Source organism: Cottoperca gobio, unplaced genomic scaffold (genome assembly GCF_900634415.1).
Source record: "Cottoperca gobio unplaced genomic scaffold, fCotGob3.1 fCotGob3_30arrow_ctg1, whole genome shotgun sequence".
Taxonomy (NCBI): Eukaryota; Metazoa; Chordata; class Actinopteri; order Perciformes; family Bovichtidae; genus Cottoperca; species Cottoperca gobio.
This window is the reverse complement of record NW_021166920.1, coordinates 679,128-693,846: the sequence shown is the minus strand read 5'-3', so window position 1 is coordinate 693,846 and position 14,719 is coordinate 679,128. Positions and strand designations below refer to the sequence as shown.

The window sequence follows — 14,719 nt, the reverse complement described above, 5'->3', positions numbered from 1 at the left end:
GACCGAGTTCCCTCCTCCTCCCCCGGCCGAATGGCAGCTACCGATCCGGGACAGACACGCGTTGTTCCCCTCCAAAATGTCGCTTATGATATATCACAGCGAATAAATTATTAATTAAATATCCGCCAACATGAGATTCAAGAAGCCACACAGGCTTCGTTCACTTCAGCTCCGATGTGAACCTTCATGTGCGTTATTGGTTTTAACCGGAGAGGAGAGTGGGGTCTACAGCTCCATCTTTAGCCGACATCAACAGGTCATCCCGGGACACAAATGCGCTGCAACTGTGGGCGAGACGGACGGATGGATCCGGCATGGCGAGAGGGGAGAGGAGGGGAAAGGAAAGTAGGGGGTTGGCTGTAAAACCTTAACCCGTTTACCGACAAGACATTGTGATATTGGGCGAATCAACGAATCCATGCAAATTAAGCACGTTAAGATTATTTTTTAAAAACTGCACCCCCCCCCCCCCCCCCAAACACCAAGTAGTTTTTTTTAAGAAAGTTCAGGAATGCAGGAGAAAGAAGAGCGCAGGACTCAAAGCACTTACCGAAGGAAAAGAGGGGGGGGGGGCAGCCCCCGGCGACGAATGAGTGAAGCCGGTGAAGTGGTTAAAGTTTGGTCTGTCCCCATGAGCCCATCCCCCATAGTAGCTAGCGCAACTTTACCACCCCATCCCCGGAAAAAAAAAACAATAAAATAACAATAGCTTTACCCCCCACTTCAACACACCACCGCAGAAAATACACCACCCATCCAAATTCACCCATCCGAATTCAAGAAGGCACCCCCCCGCCGCATACACACACACAGTTCGGGGCTGGGACAACTGACCGACCCGTCTCGCCGGCCGAGCCCGAACCGTTGTCCTCGGTGACCCGCCGTGCTCCACTCACCCCTCGGCTGTATTCCGCTGGAAAGTGATTCAATGGAGGGCCAGCGCAGAAATAATCGCTGTAGTGTTTCCCTCCGCTCCGCTACAGGCAGCCATTCATTGTGACTGTAAGCTCTCAACCAGCAGCCGGAGTACGCACACAATTCATGCATGCACTATACATACACACACGTGCGCGCGGCAGGGGCACGCACGCACTCACACATGCAGGCGAGGCGGAGAGCGCAGAGCTATCGTGGAGGAGGAGGAGGATGGGGGGGGGGGGGGGCGACGACACACACACAGAGGAGCAGAGCGGGGATTTGGATTTTTTTTTAACTCTCCCAGGGGTTGCAGACAGATCGCAGAGCTACCGATCGGCTAGACAGACAGACAGACAGACAGACAGGTAGACAGACAGACAGATGGGGAGGCACTCTGCATCGTCTCATTACTTTTGCCAGTGCTGCAATGAATTAACACCTTACTGTCGTTTCCGATGCCAATAATGAGGATGTTAATTGAGGGGCAGACGGCTTCCCATCAATATAGGATAAACGGAAATGGTTCTTTTAATTGTATTCCCATTTTTAAAAAACTATTATTTTTTTTCCAATTTAAACTATGCACATACCTGGTATTACTTCACATCGGTCACACAAAATAAATCTTGTTAAGTGCGTAATCTGAACCAAAGTAAAAGGTGGGTAGTTATCACAATAGACCTCATTAAATCCATAAGCACCAATGTCCTTTAATAGCATGGCTAAAGGGGACATACAGGCTCACCTCCAAACAATACCATTTGTTTTCCTCAGACTACTTAAAATAACTTTTTTTTTTTTAAATGGGTGGAAAAGTTGACTTTAGTGCACGTGGAAATACTGTCACAACAAAGGTGAGAGATATTATTTTATTTTGCATCCATCCTAAAAGAGGCTTTGAAATTCTACATATGTGCAATGCCTTCCTACTGTAACGAGTAATGTCATTATTGTAAGTAATTAGATTACATTTGAGGGGAGTAGATTACAGGGTTGAGCTCACGCGCCGCTGCAGGCAGGTAGACAGGCAGCGTCCCCAGCCGACCCGTCTGTCTGAGCCCCACCCACCAGTCCACCCACTCAACCCACTCTCCACTCACCAGGCTGTCCTCTCCCTTGGGTGGCGGAACCGACTCCCTCCTGACTGTAGAGCTGCGTGCCGCCGGTTCGATCCCGATGTCTCAATGTGCGTGATAGTGCGTCTAGACTCCGGGCAGGTGAGCCCTCCGGGGCCTCAAAGCGCTGCGCACAGTGAATACTAAACAGGATGAGACTGCATTCAGCCACGGCACTGCGCTCCCCGCTCTCTCTCCCTGTCATGCCAAATACTATTAACTCTATAATTCTCCTGTGTCAGATGTATAGCGCCACGCTCTCTGGGCATTTATCGCCACAGCGCCCCCATCCAGATGTGCAGGCGCGTGTGCATACAGTAGAGACACATTGTTCTTTTTCACCCACGGTCCTCCATGTCCTATTTTATGCGAAATATTAAATAAGGAACAGCGTGGTGGTGGATGACGACAGCGTGGCATGCTCGGATGTATAGACGCATTGCTTTTCAGTGTAGCTCATGCATTTCTATGTGTGAGGCAGAAGTGTTCAACCACAGGGTACACGCGCTCCATTACAGCAGGGCTGCAGCAATTAAAAGATGTTGTTCAGGTTCAATGGAAATGCTGTTTCAGGAATAAACTCTATATGTTCATCATTTTGCTGGACTAAATGAGTAAACAGTAGACATGAATGTAGCAGATCAATGCATTTGAATTATTACTACATGTCTGGGTAGTTTACTCTGTAACAATACATCTTTTTCCCCCTGTTTAAATAAAAAGGATCATGTTTTCTTATGAATCTGTAAGTTAGACGTTAAAGCTGTTAAATAAATGCAGGCTGGTTGAGTATAAAGTATCATTTCTGCCTCTTAAATGGGGTAAAATAAAAGTTGCACTTGTGTCTTACAATTGTACAACTCATGAGTAAATGTAATTTGTTTTACCTTCCCATTCCCTGTGCAATGTGCTCACTTTTCAAAGCTGGAATACTCCCTGTGCCCGGAGAACAATTTGATTTAATATATTAATTTGAGAATATGCAACATATAAGCACAAAAACAGAAATCTGGGATTTTGACTCATTGGGTAATAAAGCAGGAAACATGACGTCAGTTTATATTGTTCTTATGGTGAATACTTCCAAATTCATTTGACAAACTAAATACACAGTAAAACTGCATATGTCAGGGCCCCTGCACTTTGCTTATTTGGTAATCCAGCCTCGCTCACTGCAGTGATAATAACACATAACTCCTGTTTGATGATTTACCTGAAGGACAAACTAAACAAACAGAATATATATATATATATATATATATATATATATATATATATATATATATATATATATATATATATATATATATATATGTGTGTGTGATTATTTTGCACATGAAATAAATTCCTATTTTTTATGAACACTAAGCAACTCAAAGAATCTAATTGACTGATTGTCCTTAAATAGCATCGTACCACAACGAGCTCAATTCCCTTTATTGTTCCCGCATCCAGCCTGACATGCTCAGCGCTGACCTGCTTTGACCTTATTTCCTCTAAGGCACTTTCTATCCCCACATCACAGGTCCAGGCTGTTTTGGTTAATCCATAGGCTATGTTTAGCCGAATGCATCGTGAACTTCAGGCACGGTGAGATTAAATTAGATTATTCATGAAAGCACGCTGATGTGTTTTCCAGTGTCCTCACATGTTCACTGCGGGGGAAAGTAGGCCAGTGTGTGTGTGCAGCGGCTGTTTGATCGACCCCTCTTCCTCTTGTCCTTACGTTACACCAAGTTTCCCTGACATTACACGGCTCTGCCTGGAGGGGACTTCGCTTCGCTTTTACTGGCCGTGCGGGTTCCCGTAGAGACGCTCCAAACATGGCCGCCTCCATGTGCTAACCATGGCTGTATTAAAAGAGCGGTGCTAACGTGAGAGTAGCCTGGAGTCTACACTGTAGCAGATACATCAGTTACCTGCCAGTCCATCACCTTTACATGAACCCCCCCCCGACACATAAGACAAGCACAGTCTGCGCAGAGGGAGGTGTCACAGGTAAATCTGTTTATAACCATTAGCATAGCTAGCAAACGAGCTAATAGCTTTACTGGTGAGAAATAACATTACGCATCATTTTGGGTTAAAAGGTGAAGTTGTTTTTTAATGTAGCCACAAATATTCTCACTCCAAATGTCAATGTACTTAAAGTGGCAACTATTCTCTGTGAAATGTAAGGATTTGCTGTTTTATTCTGCTTTAATATCAATGCAAATGTAATGTTTTCGGGTATTGTTTGGTCAAAACAACACATTTGGATGGAAAAGAAGTCACTAAATGAAAGCATGGCTGTTTTATGTCCCATGGGGTTGCAAGCTTTTTATTGCTTTTAAATCCTAGCATTTTATTTAGTAGCAATTTTGAAAATATTGACCATCAAGTGCTGTGAGGTGTAATGCATGTAACATCATACCTTGTGTTATTCAAAAGGTATTAGTTAGTTATTACCCCCACAACTTCTGTTCATTTGCATTTCAATTTGGGTTATGCTAGTGGCTAGTTCTGCAGTATGTCGTGGACACACACACACACACACACACACACACACACACTGCAGACAGTTAACGTTCAGACGTGTCCTCTGTCTTTGTCCAGGTGGTGTACCTTCATGTTGGTGCGGACAGCTCGGCCCCTCATCATCTCCCATCATCTGCATCCTCCCCGTATCCATTCTGACAGACGGACGTTTGGGTGGAGCAGGACGCTGAGATCCATGGAGCCGATAAAAACCGCCTGCGAGGTTCCCGCCGACAAACCTCCTCCCACTGCGGCTGAAGACGCAGACACGGAGAAGACTCTTCCTGTAGGACTGCTGCCCGGGGAGACGGTGGTCAAGGAGGGCAAGGCGGCCATCTTGTTTCCCAGTGCTAACGAGGTGTTTTACAACCCGGTCCAGGAGTTTAACAGAGATTTGACGTAAGCATAAACATCGTCTGCTTAAGCCTTTAGTCTCCTAAGGTGGCATGACTTTAATGGAAGTTTTCACATCACCTGTGAGGTCTTGTTGAGTTGGTAGTGAATGACCCGTATGAGCCTTCGTCACTGTAGAGACAACAAATAATAACAAAGTCAGTGTTATCTTTGTGAGAACTAGTGCAGATCTACTGCTAAATGTAGTGTAACAGCAGCAGAAGTAAAGATGCCAGTTGCTCTGCAATATTCTGTAAGTCCAAAGTGTGCTCACATTAGTAAACCCCCATGAACGTCATACCTGAAGTGAGTGTGTTGAAATGAGCAATGGTGCAACATCGTGTGGCTCCAATAATACAATATATCTAACAGTGAATCAGCGTGCTGGGTGTTGGAGTTGACCCGTTAACGCCCGTATGTTGTTGTAGCACCACCTACATCCTACATATGAAATGCCGTCGAATTTGGCAGGAAATCCAGACAGGAATTAATTTTTCATGCTTCACAGAAATAGACAAAGAAAGACGACTCTATAAAGATTCATCAAAATTTGTCTTCACGTCATATTGTTAATTCTGCAACTGAATTTCCCTCGGGATTGATAAAGTGTGTGTGTGTGTATATAGATATATAAATGTGTTTTTTTATATATATATAAAAATGTGTTTTTATATAATATAAATAATATATTGTTATATAAAATATATATATTTTTTTCTATAATATATATTTTATATAACAATATATTATTTATATTATATAAAAACACATTTTTCATAATAGAGAGAAATAGAATTTTTTAATAGTAAGAAGAATATAGATCTAGGAGATATAGATATAGAGATATCTAGAGATATATTTATAGATAGATCTTTTTAGAGAGGGAGAGAGAGATTTAGAGATAGGGAATTTCTCTTTCTTTATCTATCTTTCTATAGAGAGAGAGAGAGATCTCTCTAGAGAGAGAGATATCTCTCTATCTCTCTCCTCTCTTCTCTTCTCTCTCTCTCTCTTCTCTCTCCTCTCTCCTCTATCTCTTCTCTCTCTCTCTCTTCGACTCTCTCTCTTTCTCTCTCTCTCTCTTCTCTCTTTCTCCTCTCATCTCTCTCTCTCTCTCTCTCTCTCTCTCTCTCTCTCTCTCTCTCCCTCTCTCCTCTCTCCTTCTTCTTTCTCTTTATTCTCTATTCTTTTCTCTCTCTTTCCTTTCTATCTCTCTCTCTCTTCTATACTCTCTTTCTCTTCCCTTTCTCTCTCCTCATACTTCTCTCTCAATCTTTCGCTTTCTCTCCTCTCTCTCTCACCCCCCTTCTAGTTTCTCTCTATCTCTTCTTCTCTCTCTCCTTATCTCTCTATTTTCTTCTTCTTCTTTATCTCTATTTCTTCATTTCTCTATTATATCCTATCTCTCTCTGTCTTATCTTATCTTCATTTCTTATATTTATATTTTATATGCTCTCTCTCTCTCTCTCTGTATTCCTTATCCCTCTTTATTTTTATCTTATATTTTATTTCCTCTCTATTTATATAATGTAAAAATTCCATTGTCTCCCCAGATGTGCTGTGATCACAAGAGTTTGCCAGAGATTCTGCTGGCCTTCAGCGCGGCGTGAAGGTGGTGGTGCCCAGGAGAGAAAGAGAGGGTGGTGGTTTCTCTGTCAGAGGAGACGAATGAGGCCGACGTAGAGACGGAGGAGAGAAACGGAGACGAGCCTCCAGCTGTAACTGCAACAGTGGGGGAGAAATGTGAAGTACGTTGGAGGAAGTAGCATTTTATTATCGCTAACTGGGATCAACGGTGACCAAAACTGAAAAGTAGAGAAAGTAAAGCCAGACAGATGTCTTCAGGCCGGTGGTTGAGTAGTTCTAACACCGTCAGGGTCACTGCTTTGAGTCCCTCTGGGGTCTCCCATGCTAAAGCCGTTTAGATAAGGGATTCCATAAAATGACTTATGTTAATGTTTCTCAAGGTAATTTCACACTCTGGTGGAACACAGTGGTAGAGAGGTTATTGCATCACTTTTTCAGGGTTTCATTATGTTGAAATAAAGTCATTAGATGTCAGTAAAGACCTGACTGTTGTCCTGCTGCTCACCGCAGAAGATGTTCAGCCAGTGTTGGTGCTTCGAGCTCTTTGGACGGATCTCCAGCTACTGAATTACAGAAATAAGAAACATGACAACAGTTCAAACATCCTGTGTTACTGCAGCTTTAAAGCTATAATCAACATTTTTTAATGACACAATGGATCAAATGACGACTTGCATGTGAAAGGAGCTAGTGATGAACACAAAGCAGGCAGCCGCTTTCAGTGAAGGGGCTCAAATGAACCCGCAGTAAATCAAGTCCTAGAGGCTGAAGATGGCGGAGCATGTGGCTGAAGAACCAGATAAGACGAGAGCAGAGCTGACTTGCACATCGCTCTGTGTACGAATGCTTCCACTGAAGTTAGCGCTCATGCTCTGTGACGTGAGCGCTAACTAGCTAGTAAAGAGATGCGTTCCCTTGCGTTGAACACTAGAGGGCTCTAAATGAATGCTAATGCTGCTCTGTGTCATCCGTTTAAATCGGCGCCATCTTGCTAACTTTACCCCCCCCCCCAAGTGGCTAAAAACAAGTCTGTTCATGCAGCTTTAAGAGTGCTCCCTTTGACCCCCCCTCAGCGCGGTCTTCGTGTGCTGGAGGGTCTGGCGGCCTCGGGTTTGCGCTCGGTGCGTTTCGCTCTGGAAGTCCCGGGCCTGCAGAGCGTCACCGCCAATGACTTCTCCACCAAGGCTGCGGCGCTGATCGCCAGGAACGCCGAGTACAACGGAGTCGGCCACCTGCTCCGGGCCAGCTGCAGGGACGCCAGGTACGATCACTGACGCCTCTGTTATTTATCCGCCTCGCTGATTTGCTGTGTTTATCCAACGCTTGTCCCGTCTTCACCTTCGACCTCTTGTTCTCTTCATCCCTTCGCTCTTCTGTTATGAACTCTTTTGTCCCTTTTCTTCACGCCTCTCTTCTTCCGTTCCTCTGAACTAATCTCCTCATCTTCCTCTGCTCCACTTTTAAATTCTGTCTTTACGTCGAACCCTTCTCTCGGTGGTCATGGATGACCTCCTTTTTCATTCTTCTCCAGTATGCTGATGTACGAGATGCGAGGGAAGAAGGAGCGTTACGACGTCATTGATCTGGATCCCTATGGGAGCCCGTCTTCCTTCTTGGATGCTGCTGTGCAGGCCGTCAGCGAGGGAGGTGGGTATTTCAATCTGGCAATAATTCAGCTTTTCATTCTGCGTCTGCTCCAAATAACAGCAGGACTGTCTGCGACTGTCATCTGTGAAAGTCTGATGTGAAGAACATCAAGAGCTTCTGGGGAAAGTTATCGCGAGCAGCCGGGTCGACCGATCTGGGTGTTAAAACTGGAAACGCTAATTACAAAAAAGGAAGTTGTCGGAGCTTAAAATGCTTTTCTTTTTCAGATGAAAGCATAAAACAGGAATTCTGCTCAATACTAACACTTCCCTGAAATACTTTATTTTACCATTTTCCGTATGGATTTGATTGACATTCATGCAAATTCATGACATTTAAAACACTACAAAGGCATAAAGTCCAGTTGACAGTTGGGTCAGATGATGAGCTATCAGACACCATCTGCACCACCACCCGTGTGGGGCAACCAGGAGCTTAAAACAAACGCCACATTAAATCTAAATTGCACTTTTATCTATTTAATAAATGAAATGTGTGTTTTCTTCTCTTCAGTATAAAACAGTGGCTGTATTTAAAGTGTTAACGTTGGGAACATGATGTCTGATCGTGATGATCAGAAGGGAAGTTTGTTAAAAGGTTAATAATATATAATGTTCTCAGCTTTGTGAGGCACAGGTTACAGGGAGTCTTTAATATTCACCGCTCGTCCCTTTGTGTCTCTGTCCTCAGGTCTGCTGTGTATAACATGTACAGACATGGCGGTGATGGCAGGAAACAGTGGAGAGACCTGCTACAGCAAGTACGGCTCCGTCTCCATCAAAGCCAAATACTGTCACGAGATGGTGAGCGCGCACGCACACGCACACGCACACGCACACGCACACGCACACAGAGTACGTGCACAGACATGTCACCATGATCCTTTGTGAAGCTGTGTGTGTCCGACAGTAAATGTTGTCATGGATTCTGGCCTGAGGCTACAAGTTGGCGAAGCACCTCTTCACCCGCACCTCTTCTTCTCCCGCACCTCTTCTTCTCCCGCACCTCTTCTTCACCCGCACCTCTTCTTCTCCCTCCTCTTCCTTCGCTCCTCCCGGCTGACCGCTTCTTCTTCTCCCTCCTCTTCTTCTCCCCGCACCTCTTCTTCTCCCGCACCTCTTCTTCTCCCGCACCTCTTCTTCTCCCTCCCGCACCTCTTCTTCTCCCTCCTCTTCTTCTCCCTCCCGCACCTCTTCTTCTCCCGCACTTCGACTTCTTCTCCCCGCACCTCTTCTTCTCCCTCCCGCACCTCTTCTTCTCCCTCCCGCACCTCTTCTTCTCCCGCACCTCTTCTTCTCCCTCCTCTTCTTCTCCCTCCCCCGCACCTCTTCTTCTCCCTCCTCTTCTTCTCCCTCCTCTTCTTCTCCCTCCTCTTCTTCACCCGCACCTCTTCTTCTCCCTCCTCTTCTTCTCTCTCCTCTTCTTCTCCCTCCCGCACCTCTTCTCTTCTTCTCAGCACTCCAACTTTCTTCTCTCCGCACCTTTCTTCTCCCTCTCTCTTCTCCCTCCTCTTCTTCTCCCTCCTCTTCTTCTCCCTCCTCTTCTTCTCCCTCCCGCACCTCTTCTTCTCCCTCCCGCACCTCTTCTTCTCCCTCCCGCACCTCTTCTTCTCCCTCCCGCACCTCTTCTTCTCCCGCACCTCTTCTTCTCCCGCACCTCTTCTTCTCCCTCCCGCACCTCTTCTTCTCCCTCCCGCACCTCTTCTTCTCCAGCACCTCTCTTCTCACCGCACCTCTTATTAGTCTTATCTCCCCGCCACCCTCTTCTTCTCCCTCCGTCCCGACAACTCTCTCTTCTCCCGCACCTCTTTCTCTCCCGCACCTTTTTCTTCCGATTCTTCTCCCTCCCGCTCCTCTTCTTCTCCCGCACCTCTTCTTCTCCCTCCCCTCTTCTTCTCCCTCCCCTCTTCTTCTCCCTCCCGCTCCTCTTCTTCTCCCTCCGCTCCTCTTCTTCTCTCCGCCTCCTCTCTCCTCTTCTTCTCCCGCACCTCTTCTTCTCCTGCACCTCATCTTCTCCCGCAGCTCTTCTTCTCCCTCCTCTTCTTCTCCCTCCCCTCTTCTTCTCCTGCACCTCTTCTCCCTCCCGCACCTCTTCTTCTCCCTCCCCTCTTCTTCTCCTGCACCTCTTCTCCTCCCGCAGCTCTTCCTTCTCGTTTCTTTACATTATGCAAGATTCCGTATTTTATTGTGATGTAGCGCCTCTACAGGTTCAGAGTGCTTTCACTTTGACACCGCTTTCATAGTATGGACCGCTGTACACGTGCATTTGTTAGGATTACTAACAGACAAGCAGGCAAGTGCAACAACACAGCGAAACAGCGACTAATATGACTCACAAGTCCAGCGATTAAACGGCGGTTCCAGTTTCACTCTGGTCCTACGGCCTCTTGCTCGGTCACTCTTCTCATGATCCAAAACAATCAAACCTGTCACATCAAGAAAACAAAGAAATGACGCGTGTGCTTCTTTGCAGGCTCTTCGTATCATCCTGCACAGTTTGGACCAGAGGGCAGGGGTGTACCAGCGATACATCCGGCCCCTGCTGTCCGTCAGCGTCGACTTTTACATCCGGGTCTTTGTACGCGTCTTCACAGGACAGGCCACAGTCAAAAACTCAGCCAGGTACACACACACACACACACACACACACTAAAAATAATGGCACTAGCACTCGGTGAGAACTTGTAAACGTGATTATTTACTTGATTGTAAGAAGATTTAAAAGCCAAACAAATCGTGTAATTACAGTTTTACAAACAGGATGTAGCGTTAACGTGCTTGTATCCATAGAAACAGCTGTGCAGGTGCATGTATGCACACACGGCACACAGCAGACACGCTCGCTCAGAAATGGTTATTTGTGACATATGCTCAGCAGTTAAACACACAAACACGTTTTTACATCTTGCACTCAGTTTGTTTCGCACCTTGTGTTGCAGTAAACAGGCTCTGGTGTACAACTGTGTCGGCTGCGGCTCGTTCCACTTACAGAGACTGGGCAGAAGAACGAACAACGGGAAACAGTAAGACGAACTGTCATCACTTTGTGTAGCGCCGTCATTAGTCCAGGATTTGTTTTATATGCATATGTGTGTGTGTGTGTGTGTGTGTGTGTGTGTAGTAAAGAACTCACTCTGATTTCAGTATGAAGTATTCGGCTGCCACCGGACCCCCAGTTGGACCAGAGTGTGACCTCTGTGGACAGAGACATCAGGTAACGCACACACGTTTTGTATTTGTAGTTCTAAAGTTACACTTCCTTATATTGTATATTCTCAGCATTTACACCTAATGTCATATTTTTACCCAGGATGCCCTTTGTTGGCAGGTTAAACACGTACAATACAATGTTTGCGTCCTCCCTGCAGCTGGGAGGTCCCATCTGGGCGGAGCCTATCCACGACTTGGCATTTGTCCAGAAGGTTCTGTCTGCGGTGTCGGGGAACCCGTCCCGCTTCGGGACGTCGAAGCGCATTGAGGGCATGCTGAGCATGGTGACAGGAGGTATTCATTTCATCCTGTGTCTTATTCTCAGGCGGGGGGGGGGGTAGTTGCATCGGGTAACATGTCATTGTGTCACTCTGTCTTCCTGACTGACGGCTCCGGTTACTACGTCCTGCTGATGTTTGTTTCAGGAGTTGGAAGACGCGCCTCTTTATTACACGGTGGACAGCCTGAGCAGCACGATACACTGCAACACCCCCCCCCTGCTCCAGTTCAGGTAAACACACACCAGAGTCATGAAGCTCGAGAGCACAGATGAGAACCATCGGTGGTTAAACTACATGATCGAGAGCAGTGACGCTGCATATTAAAAGGTGTTCTATGGCACCTTTTAGCCTCTTTCAGCTTCTTGTTTTGGTTAATCCCTCTGAAACGCTGACACGCTCTTGTTATTAATGTTCTCTATTACTGACCCTCTCTGCAGGTCGGCTCTGCTGCACGCCGGTCACAAGGTGTCTCTCTCTCACGCCTGTAAGAACGCCATCAAGACATCCGCGCCTCCTGCGTTCATCTGGGACATCATGCGATGCTGGGTAAACATTAAAGAACTACTACAGCTATTTTTAATCAGTGTAAACCCCCCCCCGTATTTGAGTGCGTGCGCCAGTTTTTTAGCATTGCATCGAGTCTCCTGAATCACACGATGCATCGTTTTACTCACGTGTCTGATTGGTCGTCCGCCACAGGAGAAGTCCAATCCTGTGAAGAGAGAGAAGCTGTCAGAGACTAGCCCCGCCTTCAAGATCCTCTCCACTGAGCCCAGGTGAGACCCCGTCCCACACCTGGAAGTCCAACACGTTACTCAGGTCCACAATATCAAATGAATATTGATAGTTGATGCTGTTGTTAAAGAAGTAACACAGAGACTGACCTGGAACATTCATAAAGCCGATTCCACTGACTTTATTTAACGTTTATTTACATTTAACGATATTCACAAAAACTTTATTATTTTTGTTCCCAATACTGTAAACGTTTCTATATTCCCTAAAAACATATTGTTGCACATTCCTGACCAGCTACAAAGTTACATTGTACATATTCTTAAAACATTTATTTCTATTCTACGTTTATTTGTCTGTGACTCGAACACACCAAAGCAAATTCTTTGTATGTGAAACCACATTCTGATTCTTGACGTGTGTGTGTGTGTGTGTGTGTGTGTGTGTGTGTGTGTGTGTGTGTGTGTGTGTGTGTGTGTGTGTGTGTGTGTGTGTGTGTGTGTGTGTGTGTGTGTGTGTGTGTGTGTGTGTGTGTGTGTAGCACAGAAGCCTGTTTCACTGTGAGGGAGGACGCCAACCCGCAGTCCCGTAAACGGCACCTGACCCGGTTCCAGGAGAATCCGCAGGCCTTCTGGGGACCTAAAGCTCGAGCCAAAACTGGGTAACTAACCAGACCGCCACACACACACACACACCAGTTGTATCGATCCTATAACTAATAGATTTGTCAATAGGCAGAGACATTTCTCTCAGTAATTTTTCCTGCATTTAAAAACTTCACTCAAAACTATTTTCTGACATTTTATTGACCAAACGATTAATCTAAAAAATAATCTTTAGATTAATCGATTATTAAAATAAGTTATTTAGACACAACTTCTTTAATGTGATTAAATGGATTTAGAATTCTGCAACATTTTCTTTGTGTTTAAAAGCCGCTAAGAATAAATTTCAAACCTTAATTCATCAACACAACGAGTCTGTACATTATTAATAACTATTGGCTAAATGTTTGCATGAAAAACTTAATTTCTTATTCAAAACATCAATTTAGACAAATGTTCAGTTCTTCACAATCATATTTATGTGGTTTTGGTCGTCAGGTAAGTTGTTGAAGGAAACTCGTCCTTCTTGCATCTTCTTTATGTCCTGCCTACCTTCTTTCTTCCCCTCTCAATCTCCGTCCTCCACCTTTCCTCCACCACCCATCTCTAACCTTTGCTCCACTCCTCTCTCCTCTCCAGTGGCGGTATCTCTACGAGCCTGGATGACAAGAGGAAGAAGTGCCAGAACAAGAGAAAGAACCAGCTCACAGACTCGTCAGAGTTTAAAACGTCTCACTGCAAGAAGTTCCGACAGGTCAGTTCATCTTCAGCCTCTGAGGATCCGAATACGTCCCACATCTTTCCTGCACTTCCCTAAACCCTTCCCTAAACACTAAACCCTTCCCTAAACACTAAATACTAAACACTAACCCTCCGGAAGACGTTGCTACAGGTGGAACTCTTGAATTCAGCTCTAAACTTGAGACACGTTCCTTCCTGTGTATCAAAGTCCTCACAAATAACAACCGTGTTATTTATTCTTCCTAGAAAAGTCCGACCGACTCATTTCTTTTCCTAGTGGAGACGAGCATTAATGATTAATGATTTATTCACAAGACCATTCTAGGAAGAAAGAGAAGAAACATGTGGTTCTGTTGCAGCACTTGGAGAAAGACTTGTTCTGAGTTACATTTGACTCTATGCACGATTTTAGTGTTCATGACTTTTAAAGCTGCACAAATCAATATTAACACGTCCGTCTTATAGGGTCATCAGCACGTGTTCTTTATTTGTAATGTTGGCAGCAGAAGTGCCTCAGGATTAAAAGGAGACGTTACTTAAATAATTACAAAGTCTTGATGTCCCTGGTGGGAGATGAAGAAGCAGACACGCTGCAGGACGCTGAGTGCTTCCACCGGCTGCAGCCAACGTTTACCTTTTGACCATCTGAGTATTATTTATGTTGCAATTGTTTTGTTTTTCAGGGGACTTGCACAAATGGAGACAAATGCAGCTACTCTCACAGCCTGGAGCAGACGAAAGAAGACACAATGGAATGATTCCATCTGCTGAATTAGTTTTTTCTTTTTAAATGTTCTTCCTGGAGTTTGATTGGCCCGGTGTAGCCTGGATAAAGTGAGTGACGCAATACAATCAGATTGTATTTGGAAAGGCACAACAACCGAACACTGCAGATGTAAAAGTCTTACGCCAGAGCTTTTTTGTTTTGACTGGTTCAGTCCAATAAAGTCCTCACGCTGACTTTAAAGGTT

At 45.3% G+C, this 14,719-nt stretch overlaps 1 protein-coding gene across 1 annotated transcript in view; it reads left to right on the top strand.

Annotated features, from left to right (window-relative positions):
• Window positions 1-14,719, top strand: part of trmt1 (tRNA methyltransferase 1) — a 15,160-nt gene extending 441 nt beyond the window's left edge. The window contains 17 exon segments of the mRNA XM_029427334.1: window positions 4,629-4,949; window positions 6,497-6,512; window positions 6,514-6,564; window positions 6,566-6,691; window positions 7,604-7,791; window positions 8,062-8,177; window positions 8,868-8,980; window positions 10,650-10,798; window positions 11,116-11,199; window positions 11,321-11,390; window positions 11,545-11,677; window positions 11,810-11,897; window positions 12,105-12,213; window positions 12,367-12,443; window positions 12,944-13,063; window positions 13,647-13,761; window positions 14,432-14,719. Coding sequence (XP_029283194.1) covers window positions 4,629-4,949; window positions 6,497-6,512; window positions 6,514-6,564; window positions 6,566-6,691; window positions 7,604-7,791; window positions 8,062-8,177; window positions 8,868-8,980; window positions 10,650-10,798; window positions 11,116-11,199; window positions 11,321-11,390; window positions 11,545-11,677; window positions 11,810-11,897; window positions 12,105-12,213; window positions 12,367-12,443; window positions 12,944-13,063; window positions 13,647-13,761; window positions 14,432-14,506 — 1,951 coding nt within the window. The 3' untranslated portion in view covers window positions 14,507-14,719.